Source organism: Podarcis bocagei (assembly GCF_964188305.1).
Source record: "Podarcis bocagei genome assembly, chromosome: 7".
Taxonomy (NCBI): Eukaryota; Metazoa; Chordata; class Lepidosauria; order Squamata; family Lacertidae; genus Podarcis; species Podarcis bocagei.
In genome coordinates this window covers 18,828,173-18,856,084 of record NC_138132.1, presented here as the reverse complement: position 1 = coordinate 18,856,084, position 27,912 = coordinate 18,828,173, and the positions used below count along the sequence as shown (strand labels likewise).

Sequence of the window (27,912 nt, the reverse complement as noted above, 5' to 3'; positions counted from 1 at the left end):
CATTGGCTTATCTTTTGTCATTTTATTTTAATTCTGTTTCTCATGCCTTGCTTGCCCTCCTCCCCTCTGCTCTGTCATATAGAGATTTTGTTGGCATGCTGCTTTTACATGTATATTTACAGCCTTCAGAGTTAGAAACTTGGTATTTATTTTTTAAAAAATGCACATGAAAACTCTCATGATCTAGAAATCCTGTGCCAATTTGTTACTCGGCTGTGATCTCAGCACCTGCAATCATACATATATAATTTCCCTCTGCGCATCAGCACCCTTAAATCATTTCTTGATGAAGGACTAGCTATCTTCCCCCAAAGTAGCTGAGTGGGAACTGTGGTAGCCTGAAGCTTAAGTTTTATCTTAAAGGTGTTGTTTGCATCAACAGAAGTATTGTGTCCAGATCAAGGGAAGTAATAGTACCACTCTATTCTGCCTTGGTCAGACCACACCTGGAATACTGTGTCCAGTTCTGGGCACCACAATCTAAGAAGAATATTGCCAAGCTGGAACGTGTGTGGAGGAGGGCAACCAAGATGGTCAAGGGTCTGGAAACCAAGCCTTATGCTGAATGGTTGAGGGAGTTGTGTTTGTTTAGGCTGGAAAAGAGAAGGCTAAGAGGAGATACGACAGCCACTTTCAAATATCTCAAGGGCTGTCACATGGAATATGGAGCAAGATTGTTTTCTGCTGCTCTAGAAAGTAGGGCCTGAACCAATGTATTCAAATGGACAAGAAAGGAGATTGTGACTAAAAATTAGGAAGAACTTTCTACCAGTAAGAGCTGATCAACAGTGGAACAAACAACCTTGGAAGGTGGTGAGCTCTCCTTCCTTGGAGGCTTTTCAACAGAGTTTGGGTGGCCATTTGTCAGGAATTCTTTAGCTGAGATTCTTGTATTGCAGAGGGTTGGACTGGATGACGCTTCGGGTCCCTTCCAACCTTACGATTCTTTGATTCTGTGGTGTGAAACGTGGCAGGCTTGGCTCAGCAGTTGTTGATGACAGAAGCAAATCCTTGATTTCCTTGTCTCCGTTGCACAAGCAGGGAAAATGGGAAAAAGCTCCATCCAAAAGAAGCTTTGCCTTTAGTAGTAGAGTTCTTTGTCCCACCAACCTGGAGGAAGGGAAATTTTTACGATTAATTTGCAGCATTTGTATCCCATCCTTTGGCCCCCAAAGGCTCTCACAGCTGCATACAAAAATAAGTTTCAAAGATGTCCCCTGCCCATAGGCTCATAATTTAAGAAAACAAGACAAACGAGGGAAAAAGTAACAGGATGGAGGAGAGAGAAAGCAAGCCGAGAAACAAGTCCTTAAAAATTCCAGCCAATGTCAGTGTCGGTTCTGGCTGTCTTGCACTTTGTTCAGATAAAAGGCGAGTAAGAAGTGTAGATTAGTATATGAAATCACACATGCCATGCAGAAGGTGGATAAAGAAAAGTTTAACACTAGAAATCGTGGGCCTCCAATGGAGCTGAGTGTTGGGAGATTCAGGACAAATAAAAGAAAATACTTTATGGAGCACATAGTTGAACTATGGAACTCACTCCCACAAGATGGCAGTGATGGCCACCAACTCAGATGGCTTTAAAAGAGGATTGGGCAAATTCATGGAGGACAAGGCTACCAATGGCTTCTGTGTCCTACAACAGGAATTCAGAAGCAGGCTGCCTCGGACCGTGGAGAAAGACCATTGCAGGCTTCCCTCACAAAGGCCAGGGAGCTGGAACATCACATTCCTGCCTGCTGTTCTGAGTGCTGCTTTGGCCGCCAGATGCAGGACCAAGACCAGAAGGTTGACCCAAAGGTCAGTAGCCACAACAGGGCAGGAGAGCGTGTCGTTTCTACATTGGCAGATGCAACAGGTGAATTCTCTTCCCCCAGTTACTTACTTCCAGGGTGTCTCCGGACTCCCAGCTTTCGGATTTCATCATAGACGAAGATGAGAAGGCCATAGGGTAGCGGCACCAGCCACCACTGGAATCTAAGGAAAAAGGGTGTTCAGTGCTACATTGCTAAGCCAGCCAGCTGAGCTCAGTTATCGTTATGTTGGCTTGGCCCAAGGCAGACAGGAAACCAACCTCAAAAATGAGGTAGCATCACTAGCAGGACAAACAAAGGGAGGGGAGTCCAGGAGCTACATATAAGTGTTTCAATGCATTTCAGAAACAACATACTTTCTCAAGGATACCGTAAATATGCAAATAGCCTTGGGAAAAGGGTAACTGTTGCAAAATAAAAGCAGAGTGAAATCTCCTTTGTAATCTAAAAATTAACCAGAGATTTACCAGTAGATCTCAATTTGCCCTTTGCTGGCCTAGGAGATGCTTCCACTAACAGAGCAAAGCTGCTGGGCTGCTGTCCACGGTGCTGGGTGAAAGAGAGCCCCATCTACTGTATACAGTGGCTGTGCTCATCTGCTTTCCAGCTTTCAGGCTAGCATGGAGAATTAGGAAGGTGAGCTGGACGGGTGAGTTAAGTGGTGGCGTCACAATTCTGTACAAGGTGATGTCCTAAGTCATACCAAGTCAGGCTACCTTGCTCCATCTATCTGGAGGTGCCATTCGTATGCTGCCGGACATCCGCTCCAGTTGGCATAGCAAAATGGTCAGGGGTGATGCTGACCAACAACATCTGGATGGCCCTCCAATGACTGCCATCAGTTCAAAGAAGGCCACTAGCTTTATTAGATCCAGCTGCCCTACTCTCTTCTACAGAGTATCCTCCACTGGTTGTTTTTTTTTTTTTTGGAGTGGAGTGGAGGGCTAAATCTGCCCTATAGAGGCATGTGAGGTCTTACCTTATAGGCATAAAGTTGAAGATGTTGGGCATCCCAGGGCAGTAGCAGAGGAAGCAGCCCAGGCAGAGCTGGAACACGATGGCTATCACCAAGACTTTGTTCCTGAAAAGGGAAGGGGGTGTTTCAGGATGGGTGGTGAATAGGAAGACCTATGGCTGCTCTTGGTTTCAGCGAAATAGGTAGCATGATTGAGGGGAGATGGGGCGGGGTGCTTCTATCACAATAACTTCTGTTACAAGAACAGATAATGCAGCATATTGTATAGCACAGAACTATGTTTGGCTTGGAGATTCGTTCGGCTCCCACATACCGGAAGAATCCCTGCTGGAAGACAGAAAGGCGTCGTGTTTTGCGGATGAGCACATCGGCGATCTGGCACATCTCAATGCTGATGAAGAAGACGGTGTAGCAGGTGTACTCCTGGTACAGGCGCTGCCCAAAAGTCTGCAGGTGGGAAGAATCGATCAGTGAGGACGGAGGGATGCTTGGCTATCTTCTGCCCTCTCTCCCTGCGCCAGCTGCGCCCACCAGCCTAGGGGGCCCAGTGGCGCCTCCTGCAAGGGAAAGGCTGGGCTTCTCATTCCCTACACAGGATCTGGGCTCTGATGGACAACCTGTGGCCTTCTACGTGCTGTTGGGCTGCATCTCCCTACTGTGGGCTATGCTGGCTCCTTTGTGAGTCATTCCAATAAACAATGGGGAACACTTCCATTCAGGCAGATGGGGCACTGCCCTATCAACCTCAGTCTGCCTGAAGCCAGCCCCCACCTGCCTCCCATCTTATGTGCAACCCGCCCTGGGTGTTGGTGTGCCTCCTGCTTGGTCTCAGTGCTGCCTCATGTGGAACTGAACGAGGAGAAGGAGGAGGAGGACAAAACCAGAATAAGCTAGCTCTGCCTGCCATTGGATCTCTGGCTCCACCTACTACTGGCCTCCCTGCCTTACGCCCTACCAGTCCTCAAGGGCACCAACCACCATTGATAAAATACTATACAGTCATACCTCTGGTTACAGACGCTTCAGGTTGTGTTTTTTCGGGTTATGGACCTGCCGAAAACCGGAAGTACCGGAACGGGTTACTTCTGGGTTTCGGTGGTTGCGCATGCGCAGAAGTGCTGCATCACAACCTGCGCATGCGCAGACGCACCACTGCAGGTTGCAAACGCTGCAGGTTTGAAACATGCATCCCGCACGGATTATGTTCGCAACCCGAGTGTCCACTGTATATGATTTTAGTGATTAGCTGCACCCTCCAGGATCTAGGGCAAACCTTGATGCTTTAAACCTACTCTATCTCTCCATAAACAGATGCAAAGTTCCTGCCTGATTAGGGCAATTTAAAGTTGTTGTTGTTTTAAATAATAATTTAACTGATAATTTAATCAAACATTGCAGGCCACATTCATCACACTGATTTCCAGTAGCTGGCATCCAGAGGCTTACTGCCTCTGACAGTGGAGGTATAGAATCATAGAATTGTAGAATTGGAAGATATAGGCCAACCCAAGGTAGGCCTATATCATAGCATCATAGCAAATCAACAGTGTTCTTTTGCTTCCTCAGTCAGCTGGCTAAGTGCTTCAGGACCCTTGTTCTCCTCACGTTTCTTTGTCTTTAAACGGGCCGCCTTTCAGAGACAGGACTGTCCCCAACAAAGCAGGACATCTGGCCATCCTGCCTGGAGGCCAGAAGCAGCGTGTCTCCTCCACTCACCCACTCTTGTCCATAGCTATCCTGAACATCTTGGATATGGTCGTTCTCCCAGGCTGCCCGAAGGCCCACACACTTCAGTGGGTACCAGCCCTCCTGGGCCATGGCAGTGAAGTAGTCGGTGAAGCCGGCAAAGGACTGGATGGCTCCTGCGTGGCAGGGAAGAACAGGGGAGTTTGTGTCAGTGGGCGGCCAATCCATTGGAGCACATGGAGCCACTGCCCCCCTGACCCAAGCTGTCCCCAAACATTCCCAACCTGCCTGCCTGGTGTAGTGGGCCTGGGGTTTTGGGAAGGGTCGTGGACCTGCTACCATTTCTGCAGCAGGGTCTTGGCAGCATCCCTTTCTCCAGAGTCCCAGGGCCACCCAAATCAGCTTGAAAGGGGAGCTTTTAAGCCACTGGGAAGAAGTGTTACCACCTTTCTTGCTGATGAGTGAAAGGAGGTGAGTCAGCCACGGAGGATTGGCTCCTCGGGTCAACCCAGAGAAGGCGTGTGGGAAGAACACCAAGGAGGAGAACTTGCTCCAAATCTGAGCACTGAAAATAAGGCACATCAGTTTCAAGAGAACAGTGTGCAAGTTCCGTTACGTACTGTTGACCTCTATGGAAAAAACAACTTTAGTTACTATGAAAGAAGAAACTGGAGCAGCTTCAGATCATTACCCAGCATGCACTTGCACAGAAAATAGTAGATCTGGATCAGGGTTTCCTAAATTTGGGTCTCTAGCTGTTTCTGCACTACAATTCCCATCATCCCTAGCTAGCAGGACCAGTGGTCAGGGATGGTGGGAATTGTAGTCTAAAAAAACAGCTGGAGACCCAGGTTTGGGAAACTGATCTAGATGAAAGGTGTCCTGCAGAGATCTGCATGGATGTCTGTAGTGGATCCCTAATTATTATTGTATAATTATATGTTTATTTATAATCTTAGAAGGTTGTATAATCTCAGAAGGGGCGTGGCTGTGAGGGAGCCTGGCTGCTCTCATCATGAACGGATCCTAAGTTTCTGAATTTGCCACTGCACAACCATCCATCACTGCTCAGATGATGTGCCTTTCTCCTCCCCACGGGATAAGGCATGGTGGGGCAGGTATCTAAGCCAATTCCTGCCACTCCCTATAGAAGCTCCACTCCACATGGAGCCCACCTAGGCTTTCCTGCCTTGTCTCACGCAACATAGCTTGCTCTCCCCCACTTTTCAACCTCTAGGCTCCCCCCTTCCAGCTCTAATACGCACCAATCTGGAAGTAGGAATAGACCGCTAGCGCTTCGTTGACCAGACGGTCCCGTCGAGGGTTGCGTGGTTTCAGGTGCATGATGTCACTCTCAGCCCTTTCATAGGCCAGGGAAACTGAGGGGAACTGAGAAGAGAGATGAGAAAGGTTTTGGTTTTGGAGCTGGGGGTCGGAAACAAGACCGAGGAGCCCTGGGAAAGAGCCTCTGCTGGATTAGTGTTGGCCACTCACAATGTCTGTGCACAGCTCAATAAACAGGATGGTGATACAACCCAGGGGGAGTGGGACACTGACAGTGATGTAGATCAGATAGGGCGTCAGCTCTGGGATGTTCTTGGTTAGGGTGTACGCGATGGATTTCTTGAGATTGTCAAAGATCAGGCGCCCTGAAAGGAAGAAAAGAATGAAAGAAAGATGGCGGTGGGTTTAATGGATGACTCCTGTCGTTGATCTGGGATTTCTTCCATCGAACCTTTCTGGATGTTATCTGCGGGTCCCTTCCAGGCCTGTGATTCTGTGTCCAGCAAAGTTTGGAATCTAATAGATGAAGCTGTTGAGCCAGTCATACCAGCCTCTTTGTAAGGAAATGGCCATATCTGGCCAGTTCAATGCTCTCATCAGCATCTCAAAGAGTGAGCCTTGTTGCCATAGTGATGCTGTCCAGGAAGGGGGCAGGCACAGCACTGTGTTCTCATCAGCTTCCCAGAACACAGTATCAACTTGCTATGTGACCACCCAGCCTCTAAATAGTACAAACTTCTACTGTCTTGCATGACACACAGTCAGGGTTCATGCATACCTAGCAGACCCCTTTAGACATCCCTGGCTAATTGCTAAGATCTCCGGAGGAGGGACTGCTTTTCCATGATTAGTGGAATGCCACCTTCTGACACTTAGGAAGCGGGTCTTCTCGGTGGTGGCACCTACCTTCCCACACGAAGTTGCCACCATCAGATGTTGATATATGACCCAAAGGCACTAACCCTCCCCCTTGTGCCACAGCCTCCCGAGAACAGACCTTGCTCGACGCCAGTGACGATGGAGGCGAAATTGTCATCCAGCAGGATCATGTCAGCAGCGTTCTTGGCTGCGTCGGATCCTGCAATGCCCATTGCCACACCAATGTCAGCTTTCTTCAGGGCTGGGGAATCATTCACCCCATCTCCTGTTACTGCCACAATAGCACCCTGCGAACAAGGAGAGAGAGAGAGAGAGAGAGAGAGAGAGAGAGAGAGAGAGAGAGAGAGAGAGAGAGATGGGCCTCCTGCAGATGGATGTTTTATTGCAGGTGCATGCTGTTAATACGTCCACAATACAATCTTAGCACATCCGTGGTGGATTTACCCCATTCTTGTTTGTTCTTTTATGTTTCCCTGGTGATCCCACATTTACTGCTGTCCTGAGCAGGAACAGTGCAACAAAACTGGGAGATAAACAAACCAGAACATTTTTGATATACAGTGGTACCTCGGGTTACAGACGCTTCAGGTTACAGACTTGGCTAACCCAGAAATAGTACCTCGGGTTAAGAACTTTGCTTCAGGATGAGAACAGAAATCGCGTGGCGGCAGCGGGAGGCCCCATTAGCTAAAGTGGTACCTCAGGTTAAGAACAGTTTCAGGTTAAGAACAGACCTCCAGAACGAATTAAGTTCTTAACCTGAGGTACCACTGTAAAAGGTTACAGGATTGCAGCAGGAAGTTACAGGATGTGCAGCGATTGGCAATGAAGCAGTGTGAACACCCCCAAAACTTTTGCAGGGACAAACAGTATTGAAAGTGGGATTGTGTGTGACATTATGAGCAGAAATCATTACTAAAGTGCAATAGAAAGGATGTCTGGATGGGCTCATTCATCTACACCTACAGATGGAACCTGCAACAAAATGTTGCTGTATGGAGTTCAGAGTCCCAGCCAACCAGTCCTGCCCTTTTCCAGGATATTCCATTCCACCCCCCCCCCATCAAAAGTCAGTTATCATTCCATGTGGACTGAGCATGCTCAGTTCTCATTGGGCTGTCCACACACCCCAGACTGCTTAGTTTCCCCTCCTAAAGATTTTTGTCCTTCTGCACACCTTGAGGTTTCCTCAAGTGCTTTGTCTTGTTACACAGATAGTGTTATTTTTGATGCACAACCATCGACGCCCATGCCTGAAGACTGGAAATGGAGGGAATGATAATCGTATGAAGCAGGTGGTTCAAATTCACAGTGCCCACAATACCTTCTGCAGTTAGGGTTTTGTGCCCCTTACCAATTTCTGACAGCTTTCCACAATGATGAGCTTCTGTTGTGGTGAGGTGCGAGCAAAGACCATCTCTGGGTGCATTTTGAGGATCTCCACCAACTCTTCGGTTTCCATGTCTTTCAGCTGGCCCCCATTGACCACACAGGCTCGGGCGTCCCTAGATGCCGAAGCAGAGAAAGGGAGAGCCCCAGGGTCACATACATAGACAGGGCCTTTGTAGTGGCTGCACCAATAATTGTGGGGAAAGTGTCATGGATGGGCCCTTTTCTGATTGCCTTTTTGCTGGCTGGTCAAGACATTCTTATTTCAGCAGCCTTCTGCCTGCTAAGTTCATTTTGACGTGTGATCAATGCCAGTTGTTTCAGTTGGGTTTTCAATGTGTATTTTATGGATTTGTATAGTTGCAAAACACTTTCCATTTTACATTGTCCTGCAATTTTACATTGCTGAAATCTGCCCTAAGTGATTCATGGGCACTAGAAGGGGTGAGACAAAAGTTTTTTTGTATAAATAAAAAGCCTCAAGTTTTCAAGTGAGAGCCTCTCTTCAGCGACAAACAAGATAGAGTTGGTGGTTTCAATGCTGGATAAAAACAACTCTGTCCTTCCTTTGTTTCAGTGTGGCTGGCTTACCACATTTTGATATTATACCCAGAGTCAAAAGTCACCTAACTGCACTTTGGGATGCTTCTGAGCAGGGTGGATAAAATCAATGATTTTTTAAAAATAATTTAAAATATCTGATTTTTTAAAATGTAAATCAGATTTTTTATATAAATTGCTTTTGGATGAAAAATCTTTCTAAAGATAGTTTTCTATTTAAGTTACATTATAGTCCAAAGGCTATTCATTAAGAAATAAGAATTTGTTTTATGTTTTTCATGTGTGCTAAAACTCAGTCTAAGGTTTTTTTTTTTTAAAAAAAAATGCTTAACCACATCAGTTAACAAACATGGATACATATGCTATAATGTTATTGTTTGAGTTAAATAAATTGTTTAAATTGTTATTAAGGAAATGATTTTTTCTCTCCTCCCAATAAAGTACAGCAGAAAAGTTGTCCCAATATAAACAGTTAACTTATTAAACCTCACAATAATTTCATAATTAACTCTGTCTATGTATTTCTAATAGTACAACCCAATCAGGAATTTTTGACATAAGTGTAAAAACTACTCTGAAAATTTATTATTCCAAAAACGAAACTTTCATCTGGTTGTAAATATGAAGGTTATACCAGCAAGAATGAGTCTTTCTGTAAAAAAAAAAGATTTAAATCAAGTCTTACTGACTAGTGATTTGAATCATGATTTAAATCGATTTGATTTAAATCAAAGCCACGCTGCTTCTTTTTTTTAAAAAAGTATCTTTATTAATTTAAAATAAATACATTTATGAAAAACAGATGTACATACAAGTAAGCAAACAAACATACAATCAAACAAACAAATAACAGAAAAATCGAACAAACCACCACACTATAAGATATAAGAAGATTAATATAATTATCATCATATATACTCCTAGTACAAAGCCATGCTGCTTCTGAGGCAAAGCTCTCTGTGTTTAGATACTCACCGCTTGTTGACCTGCTCCACGGGAATGCGCAGGCGGGTGGCGATATCTTCGACCGTTTCGCTGCCCTCAGAGATGATGCCCACACTGGCAGCAATGGCCTTTGCGGTGATGGGATGGTCTCCTGTCACCATGATTACCTGGAAAAGACAGGGCAGCGGTTCAAAATGGCCCTTCCTGAAGTGATCTTTGGTTGTCGTTGCATCAGCACAGATTGAATAAGCCTGACTGGAAAATGCTGATGAGAATGTTGGTCTAGGTTCAGGGAGGCACCTGCACTCTACATTTAAAGCACAATGAGACCACTTTAAACTGTCACAGATTCCCCAAAAGAGTCCTGGGAACTGTAGCTGGTTATGGGTGGTGCTAGGAGACGCTCTTCCCCACCACAAAGCTACAATTCACAGAGTGGATGGTGGAAATTGCAGTTCTGAGAGGGGAATAGGGGTCTCCTAGCACCCCTCAAGACCCTGAACAAGCTACAGTTCCCAGGGTTGTTTGGGGGAAGCCAATGAGTGTTTAAAGTGGTATGATATTGTATGGTGCAGATGGGGGTCCTGGATTCAAATCCTAGCTCAGCCATGAAGCTACTTGGGTAGCTGACCTTGGCTCAGTCACAGTCCCTGAGTTTGTCTCAAGGGAGGGTAGGAAATACATGTACAGTGGTACCTCGGGTTACATACACTTCAGGTTACAGGCGCTTCAGGTTACAGACTCTGCTAACCCAGAAATAGTACCTCGGGCTAAGAACTTTGCTTCAGGATGAGAACAGAAATCATGCCCTGGCGGCGCGGCGGCAGCAGGAGGCCCCATTAGCTAAAGTGGTGCCTCAGGTTAAGAACAGTTTCAGGTTAAGAACGCACCTCTGGAATGAATTATGTACTTAACCCGAGGTACCACTGTAGTTTTAATGTCAGGCCCCTGACGTTTAAAAAAAAGAAAGTAAAAGCTTTCCCAGTGACTCAGAATCGTATCATTTTATATTCAGGAATGCTCAGTACCTGCCTCTAATTTAATTATTTATTTAATGATAGTTTGTTTTATTATTAAGTTTATATCCCACCTTTCACCAAGGTGGCACACTCCCAAGTCCAAGTCTGACATTCTGACCACTAACCCACAATGGCTACATACCACTGCAACTCAATATAGACGACTAACGGCCACTAGAGATATCATCCCTATTGCCCATACAAAATGTAAATTTTTATTTTTCGCCAAGATGCTTGTTACTAGGGATGACATTTTGCAGCCTGCAGTGAAGAACAAGATGGTGCCCCCAGCCCTGCATGCCTCCCATTTCCACAATCAGAAGCTGGCTGAACTGGCAGAGAAGAGAAGAAGAAGAGTTTGGATCTGATATCCCGCTTTATCACTACCTGAAGGAGTCTCAAAGCGGCTAACATTCCCCTTTCCCTTCCTCCCCCACAGCAAACACACTGTGAGGTGAGTGGGGCTGAGAGACTTCAAAGAAGTGTGACTGGCCCAAGGTCACCCAGCAGCTGCATGTGGAGGAGCGGAGACACGAACCCGGTTCCCCAGATTATGAGTCCACCGCTCTTAACCACTACACCACACTGGCTCTCACAGGTGAATCTTATTCCAGTATTGCCTAGCCTTGAATCCTCAGATGTTGGACTACAACTCCCATCATCCCTGACCATCGGTCCATTCTGGCCGAGGCTGATGGGAGTTGTAGTCCAACAACATCCGAGGGACCATGGCTGGGAAAGGCTGCCTAACTTCAACACTGGTGACAGGATAGTGCGGGTGCAGAACAGACTGTGTCCTGCCCTCCAACAGAGGGGAATGGCACACAGTCTCAGGAGAAATGCTGCCGCTCCTCCCAGGATCTGCCACCTGAGGCAGTGACCTCACTCTGTCTAATGATAGGGCCGGCCCTCTTGGTTGCTGTTAATTCTTCCAATGGAGCCAGAAACATCTCGGAACAGCTGGCAGCATACCCGGATGCCAGCGGTTCGGCATTTCATGACGGCATCGGGCACGGTGGCTCTGGGCGGATCAATCATGGAGATGAGGCCTGCAAAGCAGAGCCCACTGGTGGGGAAGTTCATCTCGTCGCTGTCGAAGTTGTAGCCGCGTGGGAACTCACTCTGGGGAAGGTATAGGTGGCAGAAGCCTGTGGGGAAAGAGAGAATCATGTTGATGCCTCTGCCAGGGGTGGACACTTAGAGGCATCATCAGAAAAAGAGGAAACATATCACCTAAGAAGACTACATGGATCTGCATATAATCTGCATATGGTAATATTTTCCTTTTCAGTATTGTTTTACTACTAGGTTGTGTGCCACCTTTGGAAGGAAGGGGCAGGGTAGAAATGCAATTAATAATGTGTAGAGATGTGCATTTAGAAATAATTGGGCCACATCCACACCATACATTGAAAGCATTATGCACTTTGAAGAGTCATGGCTTTCCCCCAAAGAATTCTGGGAGCTGTAGTTTGCTAAGCGTGCTGAGAGTCGTTTGGAGACCCCTATATTCCCCCACAGAACTACAATTCCCAGAGTGGTTTAACAACCAAACACGGGGAATTTGGCTCTGGCTCCACCTACTGCTGGCCTCCTGGACTCCTACCCTTGTGGTCTCATTGGACACTTGCTTAGGAAGGTCATAGCTCAGGGGCAGAGCACCTGCCTTGCATGCAGAAGGTATCAGGTTCAATCCCCAGCATCTCCAGGTAGGGCTGGGAGAGATTATTTATCTAAAACCTTGGACAGCAGTTGCCAGTCAGTGTAGATGATACTGACTTAGATGGGCCAATGGTCCAACTCAGTACAAGGCAACTCCTTGTATTTCAGCCAGTTGACATGCCAGTTGCCAGGATCAGCATCCAGGCATCCTCAGGATGAGTGATGGGCGGCTTGGAGCTGTCATTGACATTTCCCACAATGCCCTTTGACGTTCCAACACCCCAAGCCATTGTGGGAAAGTGAAATGGGAGCTCCATGTCACTCCTGAGAGCACTGACACTGAGAAAATCCACGAGAGGGAGAGAGAGTTTTGCTAAGTGTTCCCTCAAATCTATACAGCTGGCTCTGATGGTACCTCAGAATACAGACCTGGCCTTTATCAGGTCCCAAGTTCTACCAACAGCACACCCACCCACACCCACCCCTCACCCTCCCGACTTACCCAGGACACGCTCGCCCAGACCGCCAAGGTCCATGTAAGCTGTTTGGAAAGCCTCCTTCCATTGTTCGTCGAGGGGCAGCTCTTGACCCTTGATCATGATGGTGGAGCACCGTTCCAGAATGCGCTCGGGAGCTCCTTTCATCACCATCAGGTAGCGCTGGTCTCGAGGGTCGTCGAGCTCATGGATGGACAGCTGGAGCGAAGAGAGGGAGCAGGAGACTCAGGAGGACTCGTTCATAAAAATACGCCCTGCGTTTTAGCCTCCTTTCTTTTGCCCTCTTGTTGGGGAGAGCAGGGCTGAGGCCTAGTCTGGGCACACGGCAGACAATGGTGCCATCAGGGCAGAACTTTGGGGGGGGCATTCTGCAGAACATCACCCCCAAAAGAGGGGTGGGCTTACGACATGTTGAAGTAAGTGGCGTCATAGGCACTGCTATTCAAAATCCAGAGTCCAAAATGATCTAATGGTACACACTGACAGTGGAACTGGTAGACTGCACCGCTTCAGGATGTGGGCAGCATGTGAAAAACAAACAAACAACAACAACAACAACATCTCCCCACAAGTTCAATACAACAACGAGCAAATTAGAGAGAAAGCTTCAGCCCAGATCTACTCCTTGCAGTGCTAAACTTCTACTTGCCTGAAGTTTCTCTTTTTTAAAAACAGACAAACATCCCCCATAGAGGAGCATTCAAAAATGCGACCTTGCATTCTGAAGCGATGCAGTCCACTCCACCACCTTGGCACTCTAGCACAGGGGTGGGGAACATTTTTATTTTTAGACCGAGGGCCACATTCCCTTCAAAGCAACCTTCTGGAGGCCGCATGCCAGTGGCGGGGGGGGGGGTCTGAGGCAAAATCAGGAGCAGCAACCCATGTAAATGTTTCCTATATCCTTCATCTATGCCAGCAAGGGGCGTTATCAGAGGTGAAGCTTGCTTTGCAGGCAGGGTTGGTGAGTACAGAAGAGAACTGGGTCTTTATGGGCCAATGGGCTGCCTCAGAGTTTTCTGCAGTTCATTCTGAGCTAACTGAACAAGGGTGGCTGAGGCTGGCAAAGACCTAGTCAGCCCTCCGGAGCAGAGTCAGCGGCTGACCTGGAACTTGTTGGTGGAGTTGAAGGGGATCTCGCAGGCTTTCTTGTAGCGGTCCCGGTACTCCATCACATTGCCCAGGGTGATCTCAGAGAACTTCAGCAGGGCTGTCTCCGAGGCGTCTCCGATGACGATTCGCTGGGGTCAGATGCCAAAGAGAAAATGGACATAGGTCAGTACAGCTGAAATGCAGCGCCAGGGGCGAGGAGAGAAAAGGAACATTTTAGGACCAGCCCTATGATCTGGAGACACCATCTCCACAAAAGGGACTGACAGGTTTACTTACAGATTGGCTGGAGATGGAAGAGTCTCTGAGCATAAGAAGGCAACCTATTGCCACACATGTAGGATTGGTGGGCAGGGCGTAGGCTCCTCCAGGCTTGATTTGACACAAACAAGCACCAGAGATACAGTCTTCCCTCAACCCTGGGTCCTCAGATGCTGTTGGACCACCTCCCATCATTCCTGAGCATTTGCCAAGCAGGTTGTGGATGATGGGCTTTGTAGTGTTTTCCCTATATGTTATTATATTGTGAATTGCTTCAGGATGCTTTATGGGAAGCAATTCACAAATAGAACGAAGAATAATAGTTCAACAGTGCCTCTGCTTATCGACGGATTTGGTTGATTCAATAATATATGATATTATTACTCCTTAAGATTCATTCCACCCATGAGAGTAATGGCTTTTATGTTATTCTGTGTTTAAAGGCTTCTATTTTTATTGTACCAGCCTGATGTGTAGTTGTGGTGGTGTTGTTGTTGTTGCTGCTGCTGTTAACCCAATGATGTGTTTTCTTTAAGTTGCTTTTCTTGCTTTAATTAAAAAGTATATTATTATTTTAAACAAATACTATTTAAATTATTATTTAATTTCAGCTACGTTGCTGCACTGTGTACTTTTGGACGGCACATTTACTAGCAGAAACGTATTCCAGCCATATCCCATTGCTCTTCCTTACCTTTGGGACAGGGACACTATCCTGGCCTGATTTGAAAAAGGCGCGGTTGCAGAGGCTCACCACTTTGCAGAGAGCTCTCCACGTCTCAGAGGACTGATCAAAACTTTGCCCTGGAAGGCACAAAATGAGACAGAGTGAGGGAGGTGGCACTAATAGTTTTTTTCTGTATCAAACGGCTTAGGACTGAGTTATCCAAAGGATTGCTTTCACGCATATGAACCAGCTTGGGCCATGACATTAGCCTCGGAGGTCTTGCTCACTGCAAGCATTTAATGATTCTAATGAACTGGTATATTGGTGTCCATTATAGTTCAGATATTATTGATTTATTTGAGGTGCCTGTGGTCCCTACCCTTTACACAAGAGTCCCAGGGTGGCCAACCATTACATTAAAATAACAAAAAAATGTCCAGTAGCGCCTTAGAGACCAACTAAGTTTTTTCTAGGTATAAGCTTTCGTGTGCATGAAACAGAAGTCACCAGACCCTTATATACAGAGGGAGGACATAAATCTGACATCAGGAATCACAAGACAGAGAAACCAGTAGGAGAACACTTCAATCTCACAGGACATTCAATACAAGATATCAAAGCAGCTGTCTTATTACAAAAGAATTTCAGAAACAGACTTGAAAGAGAAGTTGCTGAATTACAACTTATTACTAAACTGAAAACAATGGAGAGACCTGGTCCGAATAGAGATATTGGATTCTTGTCTCATTACACATGCTAAAGCTATTTTTGGTCATCTGCATACTATCTCTTGCTTTTTCCTGTAGGACTAATTGCAGTAATTAACAGTCGTCAACAGGTTTACCATACCCATTGAGACAATCACCCATCTCCTACTTCTACCTTTCTGAGAAATACCCCACCCCACCCTCTCTCTCTCTCTAAGGGTCTGGTGATTTCTGTTTCAGAGTATCTGAAGAAGTTTGCATGCACACAAAAACTTATACCCAGAACAAATTTAGTTGGTCTCTAAGGAGCTACTGGACAATTTATTTATTTTTATTTATTTATTTCGCCTGTGTCAGACCAACATGGCTACCTACCAGAAATTAAAATAACAATTGACATGGTGACACTGCATGGTGGTTTCTGACACCAAGGAGCAAGTTTCTGGCTGTGTTTGGATATGATTGGTCGTGCTGGGTGGCAGGAGGAGGGAGCTGACAGCCATGACCACCTGCTGGACTGCTTCTAAGTAGGAAGGCAAGCAGGTGGGGGCTGACTGGGAGAAGACTGAAGATGGTGGAACAGTGCCCTATTCGCCCTAATGGACCAGCCTCCACCAATAGCCATGGATGATGGGAACTGTAGTCCAATATTCCGCACCCCTGATTTAAATCAATTGACCCTGCCTTTCCTGGCCAACCCTATCCATTAGTCTCTCGGACACAAGTGCTTCTGGCCCAGCATTTGTGAAGCCCAGACTCTGCACCTGACTGATCTTCTGTGGTGTCTGCTGTATGGATCTGGTTGTCAAACCAAAGGTGGGAGACAGTCATGCGGTTCTGAGTGAGAGTCCCTGTTTTATCAGAGCAGATGACAGAAGTTGAGCCCAGCGTCTCGACGGCCTCCAAGTTCTTCACCACACAGTTCTTCCGGGCCAGGCGTTTGGCTGTGAGGGAAAGACAAACCTATGAAGAAAGAGAGAGAGACAAGGACAGAGAGATGGAAATGTAGAAAACTTCAGCTGAAAATGCTTATAATGAAGGAAAGGTTACCATGTTTCAGGGTTTGGGGCTGCAAACTACAACACTAAATCACATTTGAAACACATTTCTCCCCTCAAAGAATTCTGGGAATTGTAGTTTATCCCTCATAGAGTTGCAATTCCCAGCAACCCTGTACAAACTACAATGCCCAGAATTCCTTGAGGGGCAAAATTTGCTTTGAATGTGCTTCAGAGGAATAGCATGTACGCAATGTTTGTTAAAAGTGAGCAAGAGGGGCATGATAAATCTATGAAGATTATGCATAATATGAAGAAAGTGGACAGGGGATTTTAGTTTTCTCTCTTTCTCATAAATCTGTAACTCTGAGGCATCCACTGAAGCTGAATGTTGGAAGATTTGGGACAGACAAAAGAAACATGTCGAGGGCTACATGTTCCCCACCCCTGCCCTAAAACCGAGGGAGAGCGATACTTACAGTGACAGTTGCCAGAAGGCCCTCGGGGACGTATGCCACCACAATGGCCATGAAGAAGACCATGGCCTTAAGAAAGGGGTATCCAATCACCATGGCGACCACAAAGAAGGTGGCCCCAAAGAAGATGGCCAAGCCGGCAATGATGTCGACAAAGTGCTCTATCTCGATGGCGATGGGCGTCTTCTCATTCTCCACGCCCGAAGCCAGGCTGGCAATGCGCCCAATGATGGTACGGTCCCCAGTGTTAATGATGATACCTGTGGCTGTGCCTGTGAGGACACAGGGAGATAAACAGAGCTGGTACGGGTTCATAAACGTGACCCCCCTCCAAACTTCTTTAGGTAGGGGCATGTCCAGATGGCCAGGCCCCCCAGGGTGCATTCTTCACGATGGGAAACCATTCGTAAAGACACTGTGTGGATTTGGGCCAGGCCCTGCCAGCTTTGTAGATCACGGGAAGCAGCGATGGTTGAGCAGCTTTTAATGGTCCTTCCACTGCCTCACTCAGGATGAAGACCCTCAAGAAAAGTGGTCAAGGACTGCATACTGGCAGTGGGCAGGGCCAAATCCCAAAGCAGGACCATAATATAGATATATGCACTACACACACACACACACACACACACACACACACACACACACTATTCTCTCTCTCTCTCTCTCTCTCTCTCTCTCTCTCTCTCACACACACACACACACACACACACACACACTGCCCACATACACTTGGACACCTTCCTACCTTCTAAGCACATGGTAGAGAAGAAGGCAATGTTTCTAGTTTCCAGGGGGCTCTCGTGGGTGCATTCGGGGGCTCTTGTCTGAGGCTCTGATTCCCCAGTCAGAGAGGAATTATCCACCTGAAAGGGAGAGAGAGAAGCGTGATTCATGCATGTGGCTATTTGCCATGGACTGCCTCTCCCCACATGAACTGACATGGTCCTCACCGAGATAATCATCTGAGGCCCTTCTTTGTGTGCCCTCTCCATAGGACACAAGAAGGAGCCTTTTCAGTGGTGGCCCCCCTACTTGTGGAACGCTCTCCCCATGGAGGCATACCTGACACCATCTTTATGTACTTTTATGTTACAGGCAAATATTTTTCTCTTTATCTGGGCTTTGGTCCTTAATTTCAAGGGTGGCGTGGTGGCCTCTATTAGAGGGGCATATCTGTATAACTGTGTTTTTAGCTTTCCCCCTTGGTTTTATAAATGTAATTAGTTTTGTGCCACTCTGTGAGAAAAGGGACTAACGAATATTGATATTAATATCAAAAGCCCTTGCCTACCCCTCGCTTTCCTCCCTGAAATTTACCCTCCTGCACCAAGACGGCATTCCAGAAAGGTGGGTTTTATCCAATGTTTGTTAGCCTCAGAGTAGACCCTTGGAAATTAAAGGACACCATCACCTTAGGCCCATCAATTTCAGTGGGTGTATTCTGAGCAGAATTGAGTTGGATACAAACTCTCTGCATGTAACGAACATGTGAGTATGGACGCCTGGATAGGTGAAAATTCGTTGGCAGGGAGGGATTTGTTTAGGTAAAAGCGGCTGGTGGGGGAAGGGTGAAGCACCGTGCTGCAGTTGCATAGGAGAAAGGGAAGGGTGAAGCCTTGTGCTTCTCTGCTGCAACTGCGTAGAAGTGGCTATCAGGATTCACATGCTCCAAGTGACCAAGCAATGCGTCAGCTCCCTTCCCAGTCCCATCTTGTCCAGCACTTTCTTCTCACAGTGGCCAATCAGATGCTTCTGGGAAGTCCCCAAGCAAGGTTGTAGCCTTCTCTCACTCTTTTCTCCAGAAGTAGGCATACTGCCTCAGGTAGTGGAAGTGGTACATAGCCATAATACGTTGTAGCCATTGGTAGCCTTGTCTTCCGTGAATTTATCTACTTCTCCCCAGGCAAAAACAAATCAGACGTTATGGTTTGCTTCATCCAGGAGAGGGCAGCAGAGGCACAAGCTTGTGAGAAGGTAGCATTTGCTTAGAATTTTCCCCATTCCCCAAAAAGGTCTTGTGTACCTTGCAGCCTTGCGAGGTGATAATCCTGATGTCTGCTGGGACTCGGTCTCCCCCTTTGATCTCCACCAGGTCGCCCACCACCAGCTGATTGGCGTTGATCTGGAACTTGTCTCCATCTCGAATCACCGTGGCTTGCTGTGGTCGGGAGGAACAAGAGTCAGACGTTAAAACTTGGAAACCTATAAATCAAACCACACCTCCAGATGGGACTATTGTAATGCGGGGTGCGGGTGGCGCTGTGGTCTAAACCACTGTGCCTCTTGGGCTTGCCGATCAGAAGGTTGGCTGTTCGAATCCCCACCACGGGGTGAGCTCCCGTTGCTCTGTCCCAACCTAGCAATTTGAAAGCACGCCAGTGCAAGTAGATAATTAGGTACTGCTGTGGCAGAAAGGTAAATGGCATTTCCGTGCACTCTGGTTTCTGTCGCAGTGTTCTGTTGCGGCAGAATCAGTTTGGTCATGCTGGCCACATGCCCTGGAAAGCTGTCTGTGGACAAACGTCGGCTCCCTCGGCCTGAAAGTGAGATGAGCGCCACAACCCCACTGGACTTAACCATCCAGGGGTCCTTTACCTTTACCTATTGTAATGCACTGTATTTGAGTCTGCTGCCATGATCATGTAGCACCTCTGCTGAAATAGCAGCACTGGCTGGTAATTTGCTGCCTAGCCAAGGCTCTCTACACATTACTGCTTATTCTGGTTCCAGTGTTCTCCCACTGCTGGTGTTTTTGAAGCTGAATAGTCATGACATTAGCCACAGACCATAGGTGTCTTGTAGCTATGTCGCAGTTTACCCATCAACATCTTCTGCCTCATCCCTTTAACTGAAGATGCTTGGGATCAAACTTATTATTATTATTGTTGTTGTTTAGTCGTTTAGTCGTGTCCGACTCTTTGTGACCCCATGGACCAGAGCACGCCAGGCACTCCTTATTATTATTATTACTCCTTATTAATAATAATTATTATTAATTAGATTTATAGACAGCCCTTCATCATAAGATTTCAGAGTGGTTTGCAGAATAAAATATAGGATAAAAACAAGTTTAAAAAACATTGCTTGGTGCAATGAATTCTTCCTTCCATATGCTAACAGAAACTCTTCCCCAGAAGATAAAGAGAAGTCAGGGGAACTCTGAATTCTCTCATTTAATTGATCTTAACAAAATAAGTTACTGACCACAGAAGAAAGCACTCAAAGCATGAAGTCTGCTGCTGAGCTATGATTCCTTCCTTCAACTATTTGGGTGCAGCAGGAGTAGAAAAGATCAAATGCTCCCTCTTACATTCCTTTAGTCTCCTATGGCTATTTTTCATTAAAAGAAAGAAAGAAAGAACTTGGAATTGCCAGTTTTACTTCTACAAATTACAGGAGCCTGATCTGTGGTTGTGTGTGCACACCTGCGTGTAAACCTGGCCTGATCCTTCACTGCCTTCAGCCACATTTGCAACAGCAGTCACCCAGGAACTTTCCCCTTACCTGCGGCACTAGATTCTTGAAGCTCGCAATGATGTTGGTGCTTTTGAATTCCTGGTAGTACCCAAAGCAGCCGGTCACGACCACGACAGCAATGAGAGCAATAGCCAAGTATAGCTATATGGGAAAGAAAGCAAAAAAGAGCCTATGATCTTCCTGTAGTATTTTGTCACTCCAGCAGCTGTTACGCCTTCAGTTTCCATTTTAAAATTCTGCGTTTATTGGAGCATCACTGCTGGGTGACCTGAACCTCGCAACCTTTCGCTCACCAGTTTTATTTCTTGCCACTGTGTCCTCCTCATAGCATCTTTTAAGTCAGGGATGCAGAGGGGAATGGACAACAGGGCCCTCATAGGACTCCAGCTCCCATCAGCCCCAGCCAGGATGGCCAAAGCTCAGGGATGATGGGAGTTGTAGTCCAGTCACACCTGGGGGGACTACAGCTTCTCCCAGCCCTGCTTTCGGCACTTACGTTGTCTGCACTGGTGAGGTCACCTTGCCCAAGCTGGATGCCAAAGGCAATGAGGCAGATGGCTGCTGCCACCCACATGAGACACTGCAGCCCCCCGGCCAGCTGGCGGGCAAACTTCACATATTCCGGAGTGCCCTTGGGGGGCTTCAGCTCATTGGGGCCATCACGAAGAAGGATCTCTCCAGCCACAGTGCTGCTCAGGCCCTGGAAGAAGAGAGAAGGGGGGGGGCAGGACCATTAGAAATACTTCCCCCCAGGACTGGAGTTGGGGAATAGACAATCCTGAGTCCCTAGCTTGTCCTCTGCTTTGACAGTCCCAAATATCTGGGTCCAAGAAGGCTACCTCACTGAAGTGTAGGTGGGTTCCCATGAGGCAAGACAGAGTGATAGCAGGAAGAACTTTTATTGAACTACATCACTGGGAAACAGAGTCAAAACAACTGCTTATACAGTGGTAACTTGGGTTACATACGCTTCAGGTTACATTCGCTTCAGGTTACAGACTCTGTTAACCCAGAAATAGTACCTTGGGTTAAGAACTTTGCTTCAGGATGAGAACAGAAATCGTGCTCTGGTGGCCCCATTAGCTAAAGTGGTGCTTCAGGTTAAGAACAGTTTCAGGTTAAGAACGGACCTCTGGAACGAATTAAGTACGTAACCAGAGGTACCACTGTATACATTTCTGTAAGCCTGGGCCACTCCCACTCCCAACTTGATTGGCTGTCTAAACTTCCAGACTGCGAATCACGACTCAGAGTTCAAGGGCCAAGGGCAGAGGCCCAAATCCTGAAATGTTCTGTGATTGGACAACATGTATCGAATCAGAACACAGGCGCTCAGAATCCTTAGTCCGGAATCAAGCTCAGGCAAACACAGACCACTGAAAACACAACACTCCCCAAAGCCCATTTGGTGGCTGTGCTATAGCTGGAGGCAGTAATGCTTCTCAATCAACAATTTCTGGAAGCTACAGGAGGGGAGAAGACTCATGTTCTCAGGTCCTGCTGGAGGGTTTCCCCTCAGCTATCTGAGTGGCTGCTGTGAGAACAGGATGCAAGATTACATTGGCCTGATCCAGTAGGCTGTTCTTATGTTCGTTTACTCCCAAGACTATGAAGCGCGTTCCAAAGAGATCATGAAAGCAAATGTAGGTTGGGTGGGGGGAAAGCTTCTTCAACTTTTCTTTTACAAAAATGCATGGTTGGGAAAAAAATGCACCTTGAGATCAAATCTTGATATGGCAAAAGAACCGATTTCAAACGGATTGTGTTTCTAAAAGTTCTGACACAGTAGCTCAATATTTGCCAGAAGAGCTGGGGGTTTTAGCTAAAAAAACAAAACAAAAAACCACAACAATTGAATTCTCTTGGAAATAAAGTTAGTTGGATAGTTTAAGTACTCCTTCTTACCTAAGAAGCATAATATAAGGTCCAGAGGTAGCATTATTATCAATTTAAGGTGGGGTGGAAGGTTCACAGGCTATAAAGGACTTGCTCACTAATTTATTGACTGCTACACGAATTATGATAGCTATGAAGTGGAAGGGGCAAGCAGTATATAAAATAGGAGAATGTTATAAAGAGGTGTGGGGATATAGCTATTAATGATCAATAAACATGTGCCATTAAGGCAGTGGCGTAGCGTGGGGGGTGCAGGGGGGGCCGGCTGCAACATCTGGGAGCGCGCGCTCGCAGCTCTCTGCCCCTACCGGGTTAGGGGGCGCAAATTACTTGCCTTGCCCCGGGTGCTGACAACCCACGCTACGCCACTGCATTAAGGTAAGATGGGGAATACACAGGAGAAATGATTTTGAGGAAATATGGAAGGTGTTTGTAGAATCTGTATTGTTAAACAGAAAGGGGTCAAACCATCACAAGGGGTATTGAAATTTTGCGAGGTTGGAATGGTTGGGGGTGGGGGTGCACATTTTTATTCTTATTTATTTATTATTATTACTTTGTCAAAAGACAAAAGGAAAAAAGAAAAAAGAAAAAGCATAATATGCCACTGACGTGAGGTAATATGTGCTTTGAGTATGAATTTTGACATTTTGGACACATTTTTAAAATCCCTGTAATATTTTGTTTCAACACTAGATGGCGCACAAACATTCAGATCAGGAGGACCCCAGACAAGAATACACCACACTCAGATTGTCTCATATCCCCTCTTTAAACCTGTGGGCATCACCTTGGTGACACTGGTCCGATGCTTGAGCTCCAGGTCTTCTATGGACAACTGGTGATCGTCCTAAAAGGGAAAGCAGACCCAAGATGAAGAGAGAGTGGCTTCAGAGGGGGGAGGGAAAGGGATATTGGGTGGCAGGGACTGCCTGCAGCTGCCGCTGTCTCACAACTACCACATAAAAGGTAAAAAAAGAGAGAAAAGGTAAAGGGCCCCTGGATGGTTAAGTCCAGTCAAAGGCGACTATGGGGTTGCGGTGCTCATTTCACTTTCAGCCCCAGGGACCTGGCGTCTGTCCACAGACAGCTTTCCGGGTCATGTGGCCAGCATGACTAAACAGCTTCTGGTGCAACAGAACACCATGATGGAAACCAGAGCGCATGGAAACGCTGTTTACCTTCCCTATTTATCTACTTGCACTGGTGTGATTTCGAATTGCTAGGTTGGCAGGAGCTGGGACAGAGCAATGGCAGCTCACCCTGTCATGGGGATTCGAACCGCTGACCTTCCGATCGACAAGCCCAAGAGGCTCAATGGTAAGCCTACAGGAGCCCCTCAGAGCAGAAGGGAGCCCACCTTAAAGCAGCCGCCATCCCTGCCAAGGTCACCCAATGAGCTTGGTGGCTGAGCAGAGATTTAAACCTGCGCCCTTTGCCAAGTCACCAAGTTGCCTTTCCAGATAACAAGTAACACTGGCAGCAATAGATAGGATGGTAAATATGATAAATAAATATTATGGAAGTGTGACTGCAAGCAAGGGCCTTTCCTCAGTTGCCTCTCTGTCTCACGGAATAAGAGTCCCTTTGAGAACGTCCAAATCAGCATTCAGCTGACTTACCACATCCATCTCTTTCTTCATACTCTCCAACTTCTCTTTCTTCTTTTCCCCTTTCTTCTTCTTCTTGATCTTGACATCCATTTCCCCACCAGGATGTTTCTCCATTTCCACCGAGTACATCTCGTACTTGTCCTGAAGCCAAGAGTGAGGGGAAAATAGAGATTTGTGAACTTGAACTGATGCACCATGGCAATGTAATCAGCTGAAACTTTAGTTTTGGGGAAAGGCACTCTGCACATGCTCAGAAGCACATCCTTTTATTAACCGCAAGGGGAAGGGACTTATGAATAGAGGCATTATCATCTATTAACTGCTGGGAAAGGCACTTCATACATGCTCAGAGGCGCTGTCTTTCATTAATTGCTGGGGAAAGGGTACTTTGCACATGTGCAGAGGCACTGCCTTTCACGAATGGGGGAATGCAGGTGGCACAGGCTGAGAGGCACTATTAATGGGAAGGAAAGGCACTTCACACATGTTCAGAGGCCCTGTCCTTTATCGTATTTCGGAGCTGAAACCCAACAATCTCCCTTGCAGTAGAGACTGAATTCAAATTCGACAAGATAGGAGATTTTCTCAAAGTGAGGGTTCTTGTGAGGGCACCCTTTCTTTGTGCCTGAGGAACTGGGTGGTGGTGGTCACGAGCTTGGCTGGATCTGTTCCTCAGCATAAGAAAAAACAACTCGAGTGGATTAATCTGCCTGCATTTGCATAGGAGAACAAAATCAGTAGTTCTAAGCGGGGGGGGGGGGTGTCTTTTCTGTGGGTTGGATGCAGTTTACTCCAGGGGTAAGCGGATTTAAGATTGCAACCAAAATTAATTGAACCATGGCCAAACCACAGGTCAGCCCAAATCAGTTTGATTGGTTCAGGATCGAGGATTTTTAAACCCTGCTGATTTCAGTGGGATAATGTACTTGACCCCCCCGCCCATTTAACATGTGGGACATCTCTCTATCTCTCTCTCCTCTCTCCCTACACATAGCAATTCTCTCAAGATTTCTCCTCATATTCTTCTCTCTAGTTGGGAGAGGGGTTGTTCATTGATATTAATTTTTTGTACTGTATCTTTATTTCTTACAGTGGTACCTCGGGTTAAGCACTTAATTCGTTCCGGAGGTCCATTCTTAACCTGAAACTGTTCTTAACCTGAAGCACCACTTTAGCTAATGGGGCCTCTTGCTGCTGCCACGCCGCTGGAGCACAATTTCTGTTCTCATCCTGAAGCAAAGTTCTTAACCTGAAGCACTATTTCTGGGTTAGCGGAGTCTGTAACCTGAAGCGTATGTAACCTGAGGTACCACTGTATATCTTTTTAGAGTTATGTGGGAAATGTTCCATTTGGTTGTTTACTTTTTGGTGAGTTTTATTTATTGTTTATGACTACTTTTGTTATTTTTTTTTAAAATTATGCACATTTTTTCATGTTGTAAGCCACCTTGAGCATGGTTTTAACTATGGAAAGGTGGCATACAAATAAAAAGATTAATTAATTAATAGTTATGAGGTTTAGAAAATTTTTTAACACCCCTGCCGGAAGCTGAGATTCTGCTCAGATGGTTGGATTCCTATTTCTACCCTGTTCTATGTTCTGCTGTGAGTTCACTGCCTGGATAACCCCAGGATATGTGAAATGAAGCCAAGTGATGAAATCTTACATCTGTGCAAGACTCAACAACTGGCTCAACTTCCTAAACCCATAATGACGGAAACTGTATTACATGATTGTTCTCAGCCTTGCTATGTCTGTCGGCTGCCACTTATTCAACTTATGCAACATCTAATCTTCTATATGGGTGTTGCATTCACAATTAACAAGAAGGACTAGAACCCTCACTTTGCCTAAAAGCATTCATTGAAAGGTGGCAACACCTCACCCCGTTGGCTCTCTTTTACTAGCTAGATGTCGAACATGACAGGGTGATTTATAAGATGCCAAGGGCAGGAAGAAGCAAAGCTGCCAATTTCACATTCTCATTTTCCACTCTTCTTTTCAGCTCTCCACATTCCCACATCACTTTGCCTGTATGCATTTTAATACAAACTGTACCCTAGTACGGTCAAACCTCGGTTGTCGAATGTAATCCATTCCGGAAGCCCTTTCGGCTTCTGAAATGTTCGAGAACTGAGGTGTGGCTTCCGATTGGCTGCAGGAGCTTCCTGTACTCAAGTTGCGTCGGATGTTTGGCTTCTGAAAAGCATTCGAAAACCGGAGTATTTACTTCTGGCATTCGGGAGCCAAAACATTCCAAAATGGAGGTGTTCGGGATCCGAGGTTTGACTGTAAATGCAATTCTGTACACAACACTTGGCTGGAGAACTGCATTGAAAAATTCAGAGCAGCGAGAATTTCAAAGTAATTGCTGTATTTTTGTTTTCATGGTGTTGAATGTTAGGAGGATTTCCTTTTAAATATGAACTGGGTAGAATTTCTCCCTCATCTCTTGTCAAGGGGGACCTTTGGAAACCATCATAGCAGAGTGCAGGTTTAACTCTGGCACTGTTGCTCTTCTGCAGATTCGTGCATGAATCGAGTGGGTAGGGTTCTCCAGAAGACTGTGACACCAAGAAATACAGAACTGGAAGGACCACATTGGACATTTAGTCCAACTCCTGATCAATGCAGGGATCTTGCAACTGCAGCATCCCTGACTGATGATGCTTCCAGTGCTTCAATACTTCCAGTGAAGGAGACCCTGCAATCTTGCAAGGCAGTCTGGTCTACTGTCACACAACTCATTCCATTAGGAGGTTTCTCTTAATGTATAGCAGAAAGCTGCTCTGTTGCCTTCCCCATACATCCAGTCTATTCCTGTCCCTTGAAGTAGCAATAAACAAGTCCCCCCCCCTTTTTGCATGGCAGAATTTCAGATATTTGAAGGCAGTTATTCTGTCTCCTCTTCATCTCCTCTTCTCCAAATTAAAAGCAGCCAACTCAACTGTTCTTCATAGAACTTTATTTTCCAGATTCTGCACCATCTTTGCTGGTCTATTTTGCCTGCCCCCTGATATTTATGCAATAATAGTGAATTAGTGGTGGGTTCAGGCTGGGCCATCCACAAGCCATTCTGCTTTATTAGCTGTTCTGCAACACCTCTCCAATGTCACTGCCACCAGGAGGGCAGTTCTTGCGCTGTAACAGTGCAACAAAAGTGGAACACCGCCCCCCCCCCCAACAGAACATTTGTGGTATGAAAAATTACCAGACTTCAACTGGAAACTACGGGGCTTCAGAATTTGGAAACCAAGCGGTATATCTGCCCTGAAACATCTGCAGCCACAATTAGTATTGGAAGTGGGATCACGCATAGCGTCCCTGGTCCCACCACAATCACAGATCATCAAGAATTCACAAGAAAAAGGAGAAATAAAAAAAATTCCTTCCTGTAGCACCTTAAAGACCAACTAAGTTAGTTCTTGGTATAAGCTTTCGTGTGCATGCACACTTCTTCAGATACACTGAAACAGAAGTTGTATCTGAAGAAGTGTGCATGCACACGAAAGCTCATACCAAGAACTAACTTAGTTGGTCTTTAAGGTGCTACAGGAAGGAAATTTTTTTATTTTGACTATGGCAGACCAACACGGCTACCTATCTGTAACAAGAAAAAGGAAGCCAGAGATGGAAACCTAAAACCTCTGTAAAACGGGGGTGTCTAGGTGAAAGCAGAAGTTCCTTACCGCCTTCCCCATTTTGAGTCCTTCGGGTCTGTCTTCTCTAAGGCCAACAAGACAGACCCGGGTGGGTCTTGAGTGTCAGGCTGCTGCAGGTGCTCTGTGGCTCAGGGAGGGTAAACGGTGACCCCTCTCGGGTGTCCCCCTTTTATCAATTCCTCTGGGTGCCACCTTGTCCCAGGGAGGAGAGGGGATGCCAAGCCCTCTTGCGTGCTTTTTTGAAGTCACGCACCAGGAGGTGACAGCCTCGGAAGGGAGAAAACAAACACCCATGGGAGCAGGCTTCACCTTGGACTCCCCTTTCCACC

General features: G+C 46.4%; 1 protein-coding gene across 1 annotated transcript; it reads right to left on the bottom strand.

Annotated features, from left to right (window-relative positions):
* Window positions 1–2: 2 nt before the first annotated feature.
* On the bottom strand, window positions 3–27,747 carry ATP4A (ATPase H+/K+ transporting subunit alpha). The gene is made up of 23 exons (XM_081203511.1): window positions 27,611–27,747; window positions 23,930–24,061; window positions 23,098–23,157; window positions 20,908–21,111; window positions 20,439–20,552; window positions 18,958–19,092; window positions 17,680–17,797; window positions 16,938–17,206; window positions 16,225–16,423; window positions 14,781–14,890; window positions 13,822–13,956; window positions 12,721–12,913; window positions 11,529–11,704; window positions 9,568–9,704; window positions 7,997–8,147; window positions 6,761–6,929; window positions 5,974–6,128; window positions 5,745–5,868; window positions 4,510–4,655; window positions 3,107–3,240; window positions 2,797–2,898; window positions 1,889–1,980; window positions 3–1,110 (listed from the first exon to the last, which is right to left on the bottom strand). The coding sequence occupies exons 1-23, from the start codon at window positions 27,620–27,622 to the stop codon at window positions 1,082–1,084; spliced, it is 3,096 nt and encodes a 1,031-aa protein (XP_081059637.1). The 5' UTR covers window positions 27,623–27,747; the 3' UTR covers window positions 3–1,081.
* Between the last annotated feature and the right edge of the window lie 165 nt (window positions 27,748–27,912).

What these genes read in the sequence shown, in the direction of transcription:
- ATP4A (XM_081203511.1), bottom strand. An exon ending in ATCGGACCAGTGTCACCAAG is followed by an intron (nt 21,112 to 23,097) that starts GTGATGCCCACA and finishes CTCTTCTTCCAG; the next exon opens with GGCCTGAGCAGCACTGTGGC. An exon ending in GCCTTCTGGCAACTGTCACT is followed by an intron (nt 16,424 to 16,937) that starts GTAAGTATCGCT and finishes CTTTCTTCATAG; the next exon opens with GTTTGTCTTTCCCTCACAGC.